The sequence below is a fragment of the Neofelis nebulosa genome, chromosome X (assembly GCF_028018385.1).
Source record: "Neofelis nebulosa isolate mNeoNeb1 chromosome X, mNeoNeb1.pri, whole genome shotgun sequence".
Taxonomy (NCBI): Eukaryota; Metazoa; Chordata; class Mammalia; order Carnivora; family Felidae; genus Neofelis; species Neofelis nebulosa.
This window is the reverse complement of record NC_080800.1, coordinates 60,834,693-60,849,249: the sequence shown is the minus strand read 5'-3', so window position 1 is coordinate 60,849,249 and position 14,557 is coordinate 60,834,693. Positions and strand designations below refer to the sequence as shown.

General features: G+C 39.1%; 1 protein-coding gene across 6 annotated transcripts in view; it reads left to right on the top strand.

The window, feature by feature from the left end:
- The first annotated feature begins 514 nt into the window (after positions 1 to 514).
- Positions 515 to 14,557, top strand: part of PHKA1 (phosphorylase kinase regulatory subunit alpha 1) — a 158,221-nt gene continuing 144,178 nt past the window's right edge. For 4 of the 6 annotated variants that reach the window (XM_058714157.1, XM_058714153.1, XM_058714152.1 and 1 more), the window contains exons 1-4: positions 516 to 1,033; positions 1,819 to 1,977; positions 10,471 to 10,518; positions 12,335 to 12,503. In XM_058714157.1, coding sequence (XP_058570140.1) covers positions 956 to 1,033; positions 1,819 to 1,977; positions 10,471 to 10,518; positions 12,335 to 12,503 — 454 coding nt within the window. In that variant the 5' untranslated portion in view covers positions 516 to 955. Of the gene's footprint in view, positions 1,034 to 1,818; positions 1,978 to 10,470; positions 10,519 to 12,334; positions 12,504 to 14,557 lie in introns of all 6 variants that reach the window. The other 2 variants (XM_058714154.1, XM_058714156.1) reach the window with 2 other exon arrangements.

The window sequence follows — 14,557 nt, the reverse complement described above, 5'->3', positions numbered from 1 at the left end:
CCAAGGCGGTCTTGAGGTACTGCTCCCTCCCAGCCCGGTTCCCTACCCGAAAACTAGCTTCCTCAAAGCGCACCACTGCCCCCCTCCTTCCCGGGCCTGGCTCTTCCGCAGTTGCTAAGGAGTAAAGTAACTTAGGGAGTTCTTTCTTGTTTGGTTTGGGTCAAAGTGAGAAATTCAAGCTGTTCTTTTAGTGAAAAAGTATAAAATACAATAAAACCCCAGAGATTCCAATTCTTTAGACCCTTAACGCCAGTGTGAGTCTTGCCTCTTAGGTCTGAAGTTACCATTGGTTCCCAAAACCAGGCCGGCAGAAGAAACCAGGCCTCCTCAATATCCTGCATGCACAGCAAGTGTGGAAAACTTAAATCGTCATTAGAAATGTTTCGAAAATAAACCTCTGAAAGCATATTGCCTACGGTGACACATTCTCGACCGCGGAGTGGGCGGGAGTGCTGGGGCCCCCGCGCGGGCGGGGCGGACGAGGCGAACCCCTTGGACTTAGCGCGCAGCTGCCAGGACCCGCTGCGCCCGCCACGCCTCCAGCTCCCGTCTCCCGCAAGGTGGAAGCGGCGCAGCAGCTAGTGACCTGCTGCCGCAGGCCGCGCGGGAGGCTCTGGGCCACGGCCGCCTCCGGGGATTGAGTGGGGGATGCAGGAACCTCGCGGGGAGGCTCGACGGGAGTAAGGGTGGCAGGGAGCTGCGGCAGGGCCCTAGACCGTGAGCGTCTTGGGCACTTGCTGGCGTGGGCTGGAGTTCCAGAGGCCGCCGCAGGCTCATGGACGGCCGGCTCCAGGCCTGAGCTGTGGGAGGGCTCTGCCGGGGCCTGGCACTCGGGCTCTTCCCCCCCCCCCCCCCGCGAGGGTGGAGCTGCACTGGGGAGCCTCCTAACTTGGAGGACTCAGGGCCCCTGTAGCACGCAGGCTGTTTCTCTTGAGGGGATTGGAAACGTGGCGCGATGAGGAGCCGAAGTAACTCCGGGGTCCGACTGGATGGCTACGCTCGGCTGGTGCATCAGACCATCCTGTGCCATCAGGTAAGTGAAGGGGTGCCTGTAATCATCGAGGATGTGCAGTGTGATGGCCTAGACAGAGACTGCTGAGTGACACCCACCCCTGGTGTGTGTGTGTGTGTGTGTGTGTGTGTGTGTGTGTGTGTGTGTGTTTAGCAGGTCTTCCCGCCTCTTAGCTGGGGAAGGCGTAGAGGACCCTGAAGAAAAGATAGGTGTTGGGCCAAGAACAGAACTAGGGTCAAGTACCGTTAGCCTTGAGCCCTGAGCCTTGGCTTCTAAGCGTCCCCCCCACACACCACCCCGTCCCTGAAGCCACAGCGGGGTTCCAGGGGCACAGCTGAAAAATGTGTTGAAGCTTGTTTATTGACACTCCCCGTCCCCTCCCCCAGGTTTGGGGGTCATCTTCTTGTCCTCCAGCCAAAGAAAAGAAGTAGGAGAACATTTAGTCATCTTAAGACTAAACTGTTGAAGATTTGTGGTACCTTGTATACACTATTAATTATATATTTTTTCTAGTCCTATAATGCTGGGTTTTTGTTAATAGTTATTCCTTCTAACTGGAAAGTTAAAACACTACCTCTCTTTTAACAATACTAACATTTCAGATTTGGAAGTTTTCAGCCGGCGTTTCCCCCTTGTTCAAGATAGCATTTGCTTGCACTTGGTCAGAAGAAGAGGAGGTTATAAAACTAAAGAGTGGTGAAGTAGAAGAAAAACCAAAGTCCCTCAGTAACCCATTTGATAGACTTGGTCTCCTCATATTAACACCTTATGTTTACCTGCCTGTCCTGTTTTTCTTGGTCTTACAGAATCCAGTGACTGGCTTGCTTCCAGCCAGCTATGATCAGAAAGATGCCTGGGTCCGAGATAATGTGTACAGTATCTTGGCTGTGTGGGGTTTGGGCCTGGCCTATCGGAAGAATGCAGACCGGGATGAGGATAAGGCAAAGGCCTATGAACTGGAGCAGGTACTCAGAATAAATATACAAAGAGATCTGGAGCTGTGTGTGAGCTGGGAGGTTGAATGGGAAGCAGGGTTTTAAAGAAATGTCGCTCAAAGGAGATAAAAGAACTATATTTTGCCTTTCTCGCTCTCTCTTCACCTTCTTGAAATTACATTCCAGAATGCTTTCCTGTATTGTACTGATTTTTTTTTTGGTGTAGTGGAATTTGAAACTTGCTGATTCAGGGGGAGAGGGCAGTCTGTTCTGTTATAGTGGAAAAGCCTATCGTGGGATCTTTGCTGAAATTTATAATTGTCTAAGTAAAGGTATTTTGCAGTCTCCGGCATATTTATTCTCATTGAGAAGGATGTTGGAGGCAGGTATCTATAATTTTACTTCATTTTTGAAAATTATAGGTGGTATTTGTTGTTTCTTTTGCAAATGTTTATTTAAATTATGGTTAGTTAACATACAGTGCAATGTTGGTTTCAGGAATAGAATTCAGCGATTCATCACTTACATATAGCACCCAGTGTTCATTGATAGGTGGTATTCGTATGAGGGTAACTGACACAAATTAGGAGTCTTTCACAACTAGACACAAGTAAAGACTTTATTTGTTGAATTTATACCTATGACCACTGTTTCAGAGCCTGTCCCCCTCCCCAAACAAAATAAGGTCAGAATCAGCAGATGCGTTTAAGCCAAATTTTAAGGCCTTCCCATCAGTAAAGTAGCATCCTTTATAGACAGAGAGTGCTCTGTTCTCTTGAATGACCAAGAAAATGATATTCTGAGCTACATGGGTCTCTTAATATTATGAAATTTCACCGTCAGTTGTAAGGTATGTGTGAATTATTTTCCATTAGTGGAGAAGATTCTACACCAGCCATCTGCTCAAGTGGTATCTCTCAGACTTAGGTAATCTGAATTCTAGTCTTTATCTGTAAATCAGAATATTGAGCCTTGGTTATTTTATTTTATTTTTTTGAGAGAGCACAAGTGGGGGAGGGGCAGAGAGAGCGGGACAGAGGATCCGAAGAGGGCTTTGCACTGACAACAGCAGCAAGCCCCATGTGGGACTTGAACTCAGGAACCGTGAGATCATGACCCGAGTGAAGTCAGACACTCAACCAAGTGAGCCACCCAGGCACCCAAGACTTGGTTATTTTTTAAGGGCATCAACATGTTGCGGGGTTGCAGTCCTTGGCAATAGGGAAGTTTCACCATGTTGTCATCTGCAACAGCAGGCATTTGCCATTCTTTCAAGCCATTTATTGGGATGTACCTAGGTCCATCAAAAAAAAATTTTGGAGTTTTTGCTCTAACTTAAGAAGTACAGATCAATATTTTTATGGCTTATAAAAGTCATACGTAACCATTGTAAGAATTTGGAAAATATGGAGGAGTTTTTTTAAAAATCCTGTAATCCTATTCCTCCCTCCACCTCTGAAATTCTGCATCCTACTGTAATGTTTGGCTATTTTGAGCTCAGTATTTTGTTTGTTTTGCTAGAGATTAATATTAGTGGAACAATATCCAAGATTCCATACCTAGTACAATTTGACCAATGTTTTTCAATACTATTAGAAGAAATCTGTTGTCTCTTTGTTGACTAATCATTATGCAAAGTTAAAATTTTTCCTTCTGTGGTCCAGGAAGAAAGAATTTAACAGAGGAGGGGGGGAATTTAAGGAAACATTGAGTTGTTTACTTTTAAATTTTAATGTTTCATTAAATAATTTTTAGCAGAACCCAAAGATATTTTCCATACTACCTCAGTAATAACTTTGAAATATCTCAAAAACATTATAACAATAGAAAGCACCTTCAAAAAATAAACATTTCTTTGGGAATCCTAAAATTTCTATGAACTTCCATTATGAATTAAAACATATTTTATTATTAGGTCTCATTAACTTTTCTCAAACCTGACTCAGTTAATTCAGACCAGGGATCAGAAAATCATCTCTGTAAAGGTCCAGATAGGAAATATCTTTGGCATTGTGGATCACGTGTGATCTCTGCCCAACTACTCAGCACTTCAGTTGCTGCACAAAAGGAGCCAGAGATAAGCTTTATTTACATAACAGGTGGTGAGCTACATTTGTCCCTAACCTATTCTGGCCGTACATTGGAATCTTTTGGGAAGCTTTTAAGAAATACCTTTACTGAACCCCAGCCTAGAACAATTTATATAAATCTCTGGAAGTGGAGCCCTGGGACATTATTTTTTTTAGATTCTTTTTATTTATTTATTTAAATTCAAGTTAGTTAACATACAGAGTAGTCTTGGTTTCAGGAGTAGAACCCAGTGATGACATATGACACCCAGTGCTCATCCCGAAAAGTGCCCTCCTTGATGCCTGTCACCCATTTAGCCCATCCCCCCACCAACCTCCCCTCCAGTAGCCCTCAGTTTTAAAAAAAACTACTGATTCTAAAGTGAAACTAGGGATAATAACCATTGACTTATGGCCAGTAAATGAGTATAGATTAAATCCAGTAAATCGACAGATGAAATTCCCACCTACGGTCAACTTTCCATTACTGTGTGGATTTTCCTAAACCAATTGTTAATCATTTTTACTCTTCCTTCCAACTCTCACACTGGTTTCTCTCTGCGAAATAATGTCAAAGAACTAAAGAGAATTAGGAGACAAGGGTTTAGGTGACTATTCTGTCTTAGAGTGAGAATATAATTATGCACATATATGTTTTTACAAATGCCCTTTTCTCTTAGTCACACAGATAAAGATGCACACCCATAAAAATAAATAGGCACACAAATAGAGGTAGCTCTTTGGATGCCTCCAGTTCTGCTTCTTCCTCAGTTTTGTTTTCTTTGTGTAGTCTCTTACCTTTTCTCATGAGTTTAACTATTACCTTTATGTGAATCACTTCCAAAACTTCATCTTTAGTTCTGGTCTCACTTCAGTTTCAAACCCTGATTTTCATTGTCTTCTGTTCAGTTCTACCTGCATATCCTATGTCTTCTCAAAATCAGGATGTCTGAAACCCCATGTTCCCTACTAAAAACAAACAAAAGAGATCACTGGGTCACCTGGGTGGCTCAGTCAGTTAAGCATCCCGACTCTTGGTTTCAGCTCAGGTCTTGATCTCACGGTTCCGTATGATCGAGCCCCACATCGGGGCATGACAGTGCAGAACCTACTTGGGATTCTCTCTCCTCTCTCTCTGCCTCTCCCCCTGCTTGCCCACTCTCTCTCTCTCAAATAAACAAATACTTTAAAAAAAGAGATTAGCTAACAATAGCAACTCAGCAGGCATCCTTGTTCTCTTATTGGTGTCCTCATTCTACCAGTCACCTAAGCAACATTATTTACAGAATTTCCCAGAGTGTATTGCATGGAACATTAGGTCAACTAACCTTGGGGGTATGTTAAACAGTGGGTTTCTTTACTCCATTATTTCTCTGAACCTTTGATGTACTTACGTGTGTTTCAAATGTAAGATGAGGGTGAGGTTTACACCCTTTTCAGAATTTCTTGGACTAGTGTTCTATAAAACAGCATTTGAAACGTGCTGCCATTAGGGTGATTTCTGACTTGCCCTTTTACCTTTTGATACATGCAGACCAAAGTCTGTTGATTCATGTAATTTTTTTTAATCCATCTCTTCCTTTCTGTTCCCTTCTGCCTCAACCATAGTCTAAACCTTGATCACAACACTGTTGTGAAAAACACATTTTAATTATATCATTTGCATTCTCAGCAATGTTTCTGTGGCTCATTTCCTGACAAGTAAAATCCAGATGTTTTTGATTAATAGCCAAGACTCTAGGGCTTGGTCCTAGCCTGCTTTTTCAAAATTGTAAGATTTGGGGGCCCTGTATTACCTACTCCCAGTTCTAACCAGATTGGTATCTTCCTTATTCCTCTAAAAACAATCCCTTAATAAAAATACCTGACATTTGTGTAAATACTTTTTATTGTACTGTGTACTTCCCCATAATTATTAGTATTTTATTCTCACAACACCCTGTGAATTAGGTATTATCTTCCTCAATTTATGTGAAGGGATTGAAGCTTGGAGATGAAGCTGGAATTTGGTGGTGCTGTGAATACAACCTGGATCTTATGACTTCAGATTAAGTCTTTGAATTTTTCCTCCATGGAAGCCATGGACAGTCTCACCTCCAAATCTTTTTACAAATTGTTTCTTCCAAAAAAAAACCAAAACAAAAACAAATTGTTTCTTCCACTCACAATACCCGTTCTCTTCCAATCTGAACTAATACTGTCCATTCAAGCCCAGCACCAGTCTCACTTTTTCTGTGGTTTCTGTCCTCATAAGACCACTCAGTTGTACAGTGGTCACTTCTTTCTCAGGGCGACTTTCTTGGAACTTCTAGCTCACTTATGGTCTGTACTATTCAACATGTTCACTTTTTCATTTAGCAGACTTTGTGTAATTGTCATGTGCCAGGCCCTGTACTAGATATAAAAAAACAAAATGAGACAAAATGTTTATATTTAGCTCTCAACTTCTTATTTAAAAATTTTTTAATTTATAGGAAAGTTATAAGAAATAGTAAAATGAGCATATTTGCATACACTCTTTATCTAGATTCACTATATTGTTAACATTTTGTCTTATTTACATCTTCCCTTTCTCAAAATGCATGCATGCATGCACACACATACACACACCCACAATTTTTTTGATGAGCCATTTGGGAATTACTTGCAAACATGGAATATATATTTTTAAAAATAAAGCCTACTCAATCCACTGACTTAAAGGTTTATTTCTAAACCTGGTCTCTGTCCCATTTTCTTAAAGAGTTTATAGTCTAATGAGGGATACAGATATATAAACAAATAAATAATACATTAGGACAGATACTGTAGGTACTATATAGGAGATACAGTACAAAGTTCTGTGGGACAGAGGTGGGAATGTCTTGTCTTCACCTTGAACAAAGCAAGGAAGGATTCACAGAAAATTTAGATTTTAAGGGATAACTAGGAGTTGTTAGGTAGACTATGTAGTTTAGGTTTTTTTTTTAACGTATGTGCTCTGTATCCCTTATCTTTATGTTCCACAAAGCCTGATAAAGTGTTTTGCATATTTTACATGCCCAACAAACATCTGATTGTACATATACCTGAAGAGAAAGAGATTAATACTTAAAGTAGAAGTGGTTGTACATAGTTATATGTCCTTATATAGTCAGTTTACAAATACAGTAAAACCTTGGTTTGCAAGTATAATTTGTTCCAGAAACATGCTTTTAATCCAAAGCACTTGTATATCAAAGCAAATTTTCCCCATAAGAAATAATGAAAACTCAGATGATTCATTCCACAACCCAAAAATATTTACATAAAAATGATTACAATACTGTAATATAATACAAAATAATAAAGAAAATGCAAAATATAAAGAAAAATAAATAAATGAGGGGCGCCTGGGTGGCTCAGTCAGTTAAGCGTCCGATTTTGACTCAGGTCACAATCTCGTTGTTTGTGAATTTAGCCCCGCATCAGGTTCCACACCGACCTTGCAAAGCCTGCTTGGGATTCTTTCTCTCTCTCTCCCGCCCTCTCTCTCTCTCTCTCTCTCTCTCTCTCTCTCTCTCTGCCCCTCCCCAACTTGCACGTGTGTGCTCACTCTCGCTCTCTCATAAATAAATAAATAAATAAATAAATAAATAAACTAAAAGAAAAAGAAACAAATTAACCTGCACTTATCTTTGAAAACCTTTATGGCTGGTGTGAGGTAGACGAGAGAGGAGGGTTATTATGTAGGACGACTTCCACTATCACTAACAGAATCACTGCTATCTATTGGCTCAATGGAATCTTTTTCTTTTTGTGCAATTTCCAACAAGTAACCTATCCAATGACCCTTGCTTTTGTCTCCTTTTGAGGATTTCACAGAAATGTGACATTGTATTGATGATCATCTACAATCCCAGAGCGAGCGAGAGAGAGAGGGAGAAAGAGAAGAACCATTGGCTCAGTTGTGATCATGTGACATTGGGCATCATGTACTACTCATATTGCAAGACATCACTTGTTTATCAAGATAAAATTTGTTAGGAATGTTTGTTCATCTTTGCGGAACACTCGCAGAACAAGTTACTCAGAATCCAAGGCTTTACTGTATGTCGATCCATGTCCTCAAAAAGAGTAGGTAAGAAGAGGGTGTCATTTGATGTGGTTAGAAGCTCTAGTGTATGAATAAACATGTCTAATTAATACTAACTACAGCAATGAAACAGAAAATGGCCAGTTTGGAGGAATACAAAAGTACAAATACCTCCCCTCATTCCTACCTGCCCATACTTTCTATTAATTGTATCCTGGCTTGGAAGTTGGAATTTGAGGACAGAAATGACAGACAATGGCCATTTCAGGAGGCCAAAAGTGAAATCAGGAATTCTCCACTGGGTCCATGATTCCCAGGTTTGCTATTTAAGTTAAAGAAAATGTAGACAGCAGTAGCAAGGCTTGTTGATGGCCAAGAAAGTTGAAAGAATGTGATAGAAACCTGTGAGGATGTGGTGACATGTAGAAGATAGTTCAGATGCTTTCTGTAACAGGGTATATTAAAAGGATGGTCTCTTTCATTAGGGTCAAAGTAATGATAGAGATTTTCTTAAAGGGGTTGCAGTCAGTTTCATTATTTTATGATAAATGCTTCATACTTTAAAAGGTGAGGAGATTTGGTGTGCCTGGGTGGTTCAGTCAGTTAAACGTCTGACTCAATTTCAGTTCAGGTCATGATTTCACGATCATGAGATTGAGCTTCTCATCGGGTTCTGTGCTGAGCGTGGAGACTGCTTGGGATTCTCTCTCTCCCTCTCTTTCTATCTCTCTCCCCTCCCCTGCTCTCAAAATAGATAAATAGATAGATAGATAGATAGATAGATAGATAGATAGATAGATAGAAGTAAATTAAAATAAGAGGTGATGAGATCATATACTGCCTGACTACACATGCATATATATATATATATATATATATATATATATATATATATATATCTGTGCGTGTGTGTGTATATATGTGTGTGTATACACATATATATGTATATATGCATGTATATGTATGTATGTATATGATTTCTTCCCTTGATGTGTAAGAGGAGGGCACCATTTATAGACAGCAATTAGTTAACAAAGGGAGCTCTCCCAAGAATACACTTTTTATTCTTTCTCAATAAAAGCCTGCATAAAGAGTTGGAACATAACCGACATAACATGTACTAAATCCTTATCATGCCTATTGCTCATAGTCCCACTTCAGTGTTTTGAAGGAATAACAGAGTGATGTGGCTCCTAAGTAGATTAATTTTCAGAGGTGTCCTGAAGCCACCTCTGAGCTAGCATATCCTGGAGTAACCTGGTTGTATTTCTTTTGGACCGTGAAACAGAAAGCTTAAATAAATGGAGAAGCTATATATTTGTGGGTCCATTTCTGGGTTCTCTAATCTATTCCATTGATCTGTGTGTCTATTTTTGTGCCAGTACCATACTGCCTTGATGATTACAGCTTTGTAATACAGCTTGAAGTCCGGAATTGTGATGCCTGTAGCTTTGGTTTTCTTTTTCAACATGACTTTGGCTATTCAGGATATTTCTGGTTCCATACGCATTTTGGGATTGTTTGTTCTAGCTCTGTGAAGAATGCTGGTGGTATTTTGACAGGGATTGTATTAAATCTATAGATGGCTTTGACTTTGAGTGGATATAGACATTTTAACAACATTTGTTCTTCCAATCCATAAGCATGGAATGTTTTTCCATTTTTTGTGTGTCATCTTCAATGTCTTTCATAAGACATAATGCTGTTAGCATGGAGCCTGCTTGCAATTCTGTCTCCCTCTCTCTCTCTCTCTGTCCCTCCCATGCTCACTATCTCTCTCCCAAAATAAATAAACAAACATTAAAAAAAGAAACTTTCCAAGCCCCAGTAAGAGAAAGAGTGATGACTTGAGACCTAAGAATACTGTGGCTTTTTTTTCCCCATGCAAAAGAGGTTGAGTTGCACTAACAGTTCCCCTTTATACTTATTCTGAGTTGAAGTTCATTTATTCTTTAGGGAAAATGTACAGATAAATATTTCTGTGAACTCCTGAAGGTAAGTCTGGGCTACTTTAGAAAAAGTAAAAAGTGACGCCATTGGCTTTTCCAGGCCCTAGGAACTATTCTAGAATACCCTTATAGCTTTAGGAGTTCAGAGCTGACTTGCCTCTTTTCTCGGGGTGGAATGTCCTCTAATAGGATGGTTGGCTTGGTTTTACATAAGCCTGTTGGAGCTTGGATTCTTTTTTTTGACTTGAGGGAGGCAGCAACTGCAGCTTTTGATTCCACTTTTAGCTGCAATTTAGCTCTTCTGTGTACCTATAAAGTAAATGCCATGTAAATAGGAGCCCAGGATAGGGTTACTCATTTGCAAAAGGTCATGTACCAACTGCAGTTGCTGAGTAAGTGTTCCTGCATCTAGGGATGTTTATAACAGTCTTGTTTCCATTTATTTCTGCAGAGTGTAGTGAAGCTGATGAGAGGACTGCTCCACTGCATGATCCGACAGGTATGGCATTGGTACCAGCTCCCTCTCGAATAAAAGCTCATTGCAATAGTGTCTCTACCCTTTAGGGAATGTTTACAGCTTATGTTTTTTCAACTTCACCAACAGCGGACACTTAAGTTTAGAAAATTTGTAGAATCAAGGAAGGAACTGTCATCCATGATCTCACCACCCAGTTACCACTAGCATGTTTCCTTTCAGTCTTTTTTCGCCCCCTCTACAAATGGCTCTTTAATATACTTCATCACTACTGTACATGCAATTCTGGACATTGAGTAAAGAGGACACAGGCTCTAAGCCCTCATTTGAAACCCTTGGGACCAGATAAATTTTAGAATTCAAATTTTTTCAGATTTTTAAGTCCAGTGCATGTGCTATATATTATGTTATGCTCTCAGGAGGTCCAGAACAGCACTGGATTATCAAAAACAGTAATCTCTCTGTAGGGGAGCATGCATTTCCACACTGAGTGGAACAAATTAAAACTACAAATAGCCCCATGTCAATCTGAGTCAGGTTTTGCCACTAAATGCATTTTGGTACAAAATTTAGAGGAAAAACCTTTTGTCAGTGTTGTAGGTTTTAGGATTGGAGATAAGTGTCTAGGATTTATATCTCCTTGCATTAATTTGCATTTTCTTGACCTTGAATGAAGTTGAGCGTCTTTTCTGGTGTAAATTGAAAATTTTCATTTCCTCTTTTAATTACCTTTTAGATCCTTTGCCTATTTTTCTTTTGGGCTCTTTCTTGACTACTTGAGTTCCTGTATATCATGGATATTAATGTTTTGTCACATATTTGTCACACTGCAAATATTTTTTAGCAGTCTGTGGTTTATCTTTTGCATTTATGATTTTTTTTCATTCGAAAGTATTTTACCAAAAAAAAGTGTTTTACATTTATCCTAGGAGATCTTTACACACCTTGCACAATTGAATTTAAACTGATTTTCTTGAGTCCAAGATTACATTTTATTAGAAGAAGCAAGCAAAGCCCAGATTAATAAAGTGACTATCCACAGGCACACAAGGCTAAAGTAGAAATAAAAGGAAATCAATTCCATACTTCTGAACTTCTTTATTCGTGCTTTCTCTCCTGGAGTCTCATAGTCATCATTTCTCTTTTCCCCTTCTTTGCTACTTTTTTTTGTATTTTAGGTATTTGTATGTTCTACCTTACCAAATAGGTTTAAATTCACTAACTTCATGAACCATATTTAAAAGTATAATAGTTACTGTCATATATCAGATGCCCATATAATCAAATCTAAGTTTCAGGAGCTAAGTCTTTCAGTTGTCCCTTGCACAGTGTTTCCTTTCTCACTTCTGGTTTCAGCTTTCTTTCATATGTTTTCTCTGTCACTCCATGTATCTCTCTGCCACTCTTTTCATTACTCCTTCAACATATATCCCTTTGTCTGAATTTCCTTCAAAATTCCTACCTCTGTTTTAGGAACTAATTCATCTTTTTATAATTTAATTATCTCTCATTAGGCTGTTTTCACTCAACCACTGGCATCTGAGTTTATGTCTACAATGTGGCAAAACAGCCATCTGAAAAGTAAAAGAGAGGTAATGAGCAGGAAATAGCTGGTTTTAACTGGTATTATTTTATAATTTGATTGCTTAAATTAAAAAAAATGGCAACAGCAGACTTTCCTAGTTATGTCACTGTCAGGAAAAAGAGGTAACAGCATATTTTAAATATTCACAGTTGCCTGAAAACCAAATGCACTGATAAATGTGAGAGTATGACAGAAGTATGGCATATGGGACAACTTTTCTGCATAGCCTTCTTTCACTGTTCTTGTTTTCTTCAGGTGGATAAAGTAGAATCCTTCAAATATAGTCAGAGTACCAGGGATAGCCTCCATGCCAAATACAATACCAAAACCTGCGCCACCGTAGTGAGTGATGACCAGTGGGGACACCTGCAATTGGATGCTACCTCTGTGTACCTGCTCTTCTTAGCACAAATGACTGCCTCAGGTCAGTACCAGGACAGAATTACTGGGAGCCGCTTGAGGTGGAGCACTGGCTCTGGCGCACGTGGCTTCTCCAAAGGTGTTGACCAGAAAACAACATAGCTGTTCACATTGCTCAAAGGTACACAGTGGAAAAATACAATTTTGCAAATTTTATACAGAGAAACAACTCTTTGAGATCTAGTTAGTATTCTTTTCCATTGAAAAACAAGTCTGGGGAATTTTCTTAATTGAGAACCAAGAAATTTGGGGTAGATTTTTATTTTTATCCTCAGATACCGTGAGATGGGAAAAAAGAGCTAGAGTTTATTGCTTCTTCTCATGCTATTCACTGACTAGCCTATAGTTAACATTAAATAAATTGAATCACCTACTTTATACTACTGTGTATATATATATATATATATATAGATAGATAGATAGATATATAGATATATATATAGTAAACAAGGCATCTATCTAAAGGCATCTAAATTATATTAAGGGAATTAACTTAGGAATCAGAATTCCAGTATTTATTTTTATTATTGAGTAATATACCCTTTCAGATGGTTTTGTTATTAGCTTTAGATACTTCACCTGAAAAAGGAAAATGTAAGAACCAACATAATTCCCTTTTATTTCTCCTAACTTGGTGAGGACAATGAATCTGATTATACTCCATTTGTAAATTAAACAGGACCTTTCCCAGATTTCCTGAGTAAGTAAATGTACTCAGAATGCCACATTTTGATATTCCAATTTCTTTATCTTCCTATCTAGGTATAGAACTCCTAAGAACAAAGGGCATTCAGGGTGAGAATTATCCCAGAATATACTTATTCTACTTTTCTTGCATAAATAAATATGTGGTGATGAAGCCTTCCTTTTCCCCCTCTAGAATGCACAGCCCAGAAGCTGAATTACCTTTTATTAGAATTATAACACGGCTACCCACATACTCCCATCTTTTGGAGAGGAGGTTCCTCCCTGAATAAATATACTTTTAGCTATTATTCATTTAAATAGAATGGCAGCTGTAACTTCATTTCTAATATTCTTTTAATACCAACTCTATTTTTCTACAAAGCAAAGTGTCTCAATATTTCTTATGGTTTTCTTTTTTTAATATTTTTAATGTTTATTATTTTCGAGAAAGAGAGAGACAAAGAGAAAGCAGGGGAGGGGCAGAGAGAAAGGAAGACACAGAATCAGAAGCAGGCTCCAGGCTCTGAGCTGTCAGCACAAAACCTGACATGGGACTCGAACTCACAAACTGCGAGATCATTATCTGAGCTGAAGTCAGCCACTCAACCTACTGAGCCACCCAGGCGCCCCATTTCTTATGTTTTTTAATTTGAGTCTAGAAAGGAAGGAGAAATATAGTAAAGAGGTTTATAAGACATACTCATTCAACAAATATTTGTTGATTTCTGATTTAACATGTGATTTTCAACTCAATAAACTGACTTTGATAGGTGCTTGGAAAAAGATGGATATTATTTGATCAGGCCTTTGCAGAACAAAGAGGAGTAAGTAGAAATTTACAAGACAGAGAAGGAAAGGGAATAGCATGGCTCCAACACAAAAGTTTGAAAGATAGCCGACCGCCATGGTAAGACTAGTTATCTTCTATGATTAGAATGTAAGATAGATCTGGAAAATTGCCAAAAGATGAGGCTAGAAAGTTGGAGCTATCTGTTTAAGGGCCTGTGTACCATGCCAAGTAATTGGGAGTTTAGTCTATAGTCATTACAGAACCACTCAAGGTAAATAATCAAGAAAGTTTCAGATGATTCACTCCAGTAGCAGGAGGATAGATTGAATGGGGGAGAAAATTAAGATGGAGGACTAGTTAGGAGGTTAGTGAAGTACTTGAGGCAAGAAGTGATGCAGAATATATGCAAGGCAATAGCCTTGAGGGTGAAAAGTATAGATGTGAGAGATAATCAATAGATAACGTATGAAAGCTCTTCATGGAAAATTTCCACCTTTCATGAAAGCAATTCTCTGCACATTTTTGAGTATATGAAAATCTCCACCTTGGTTAAAAGAGAGGCTTAGGCAGAAGCCGACGCC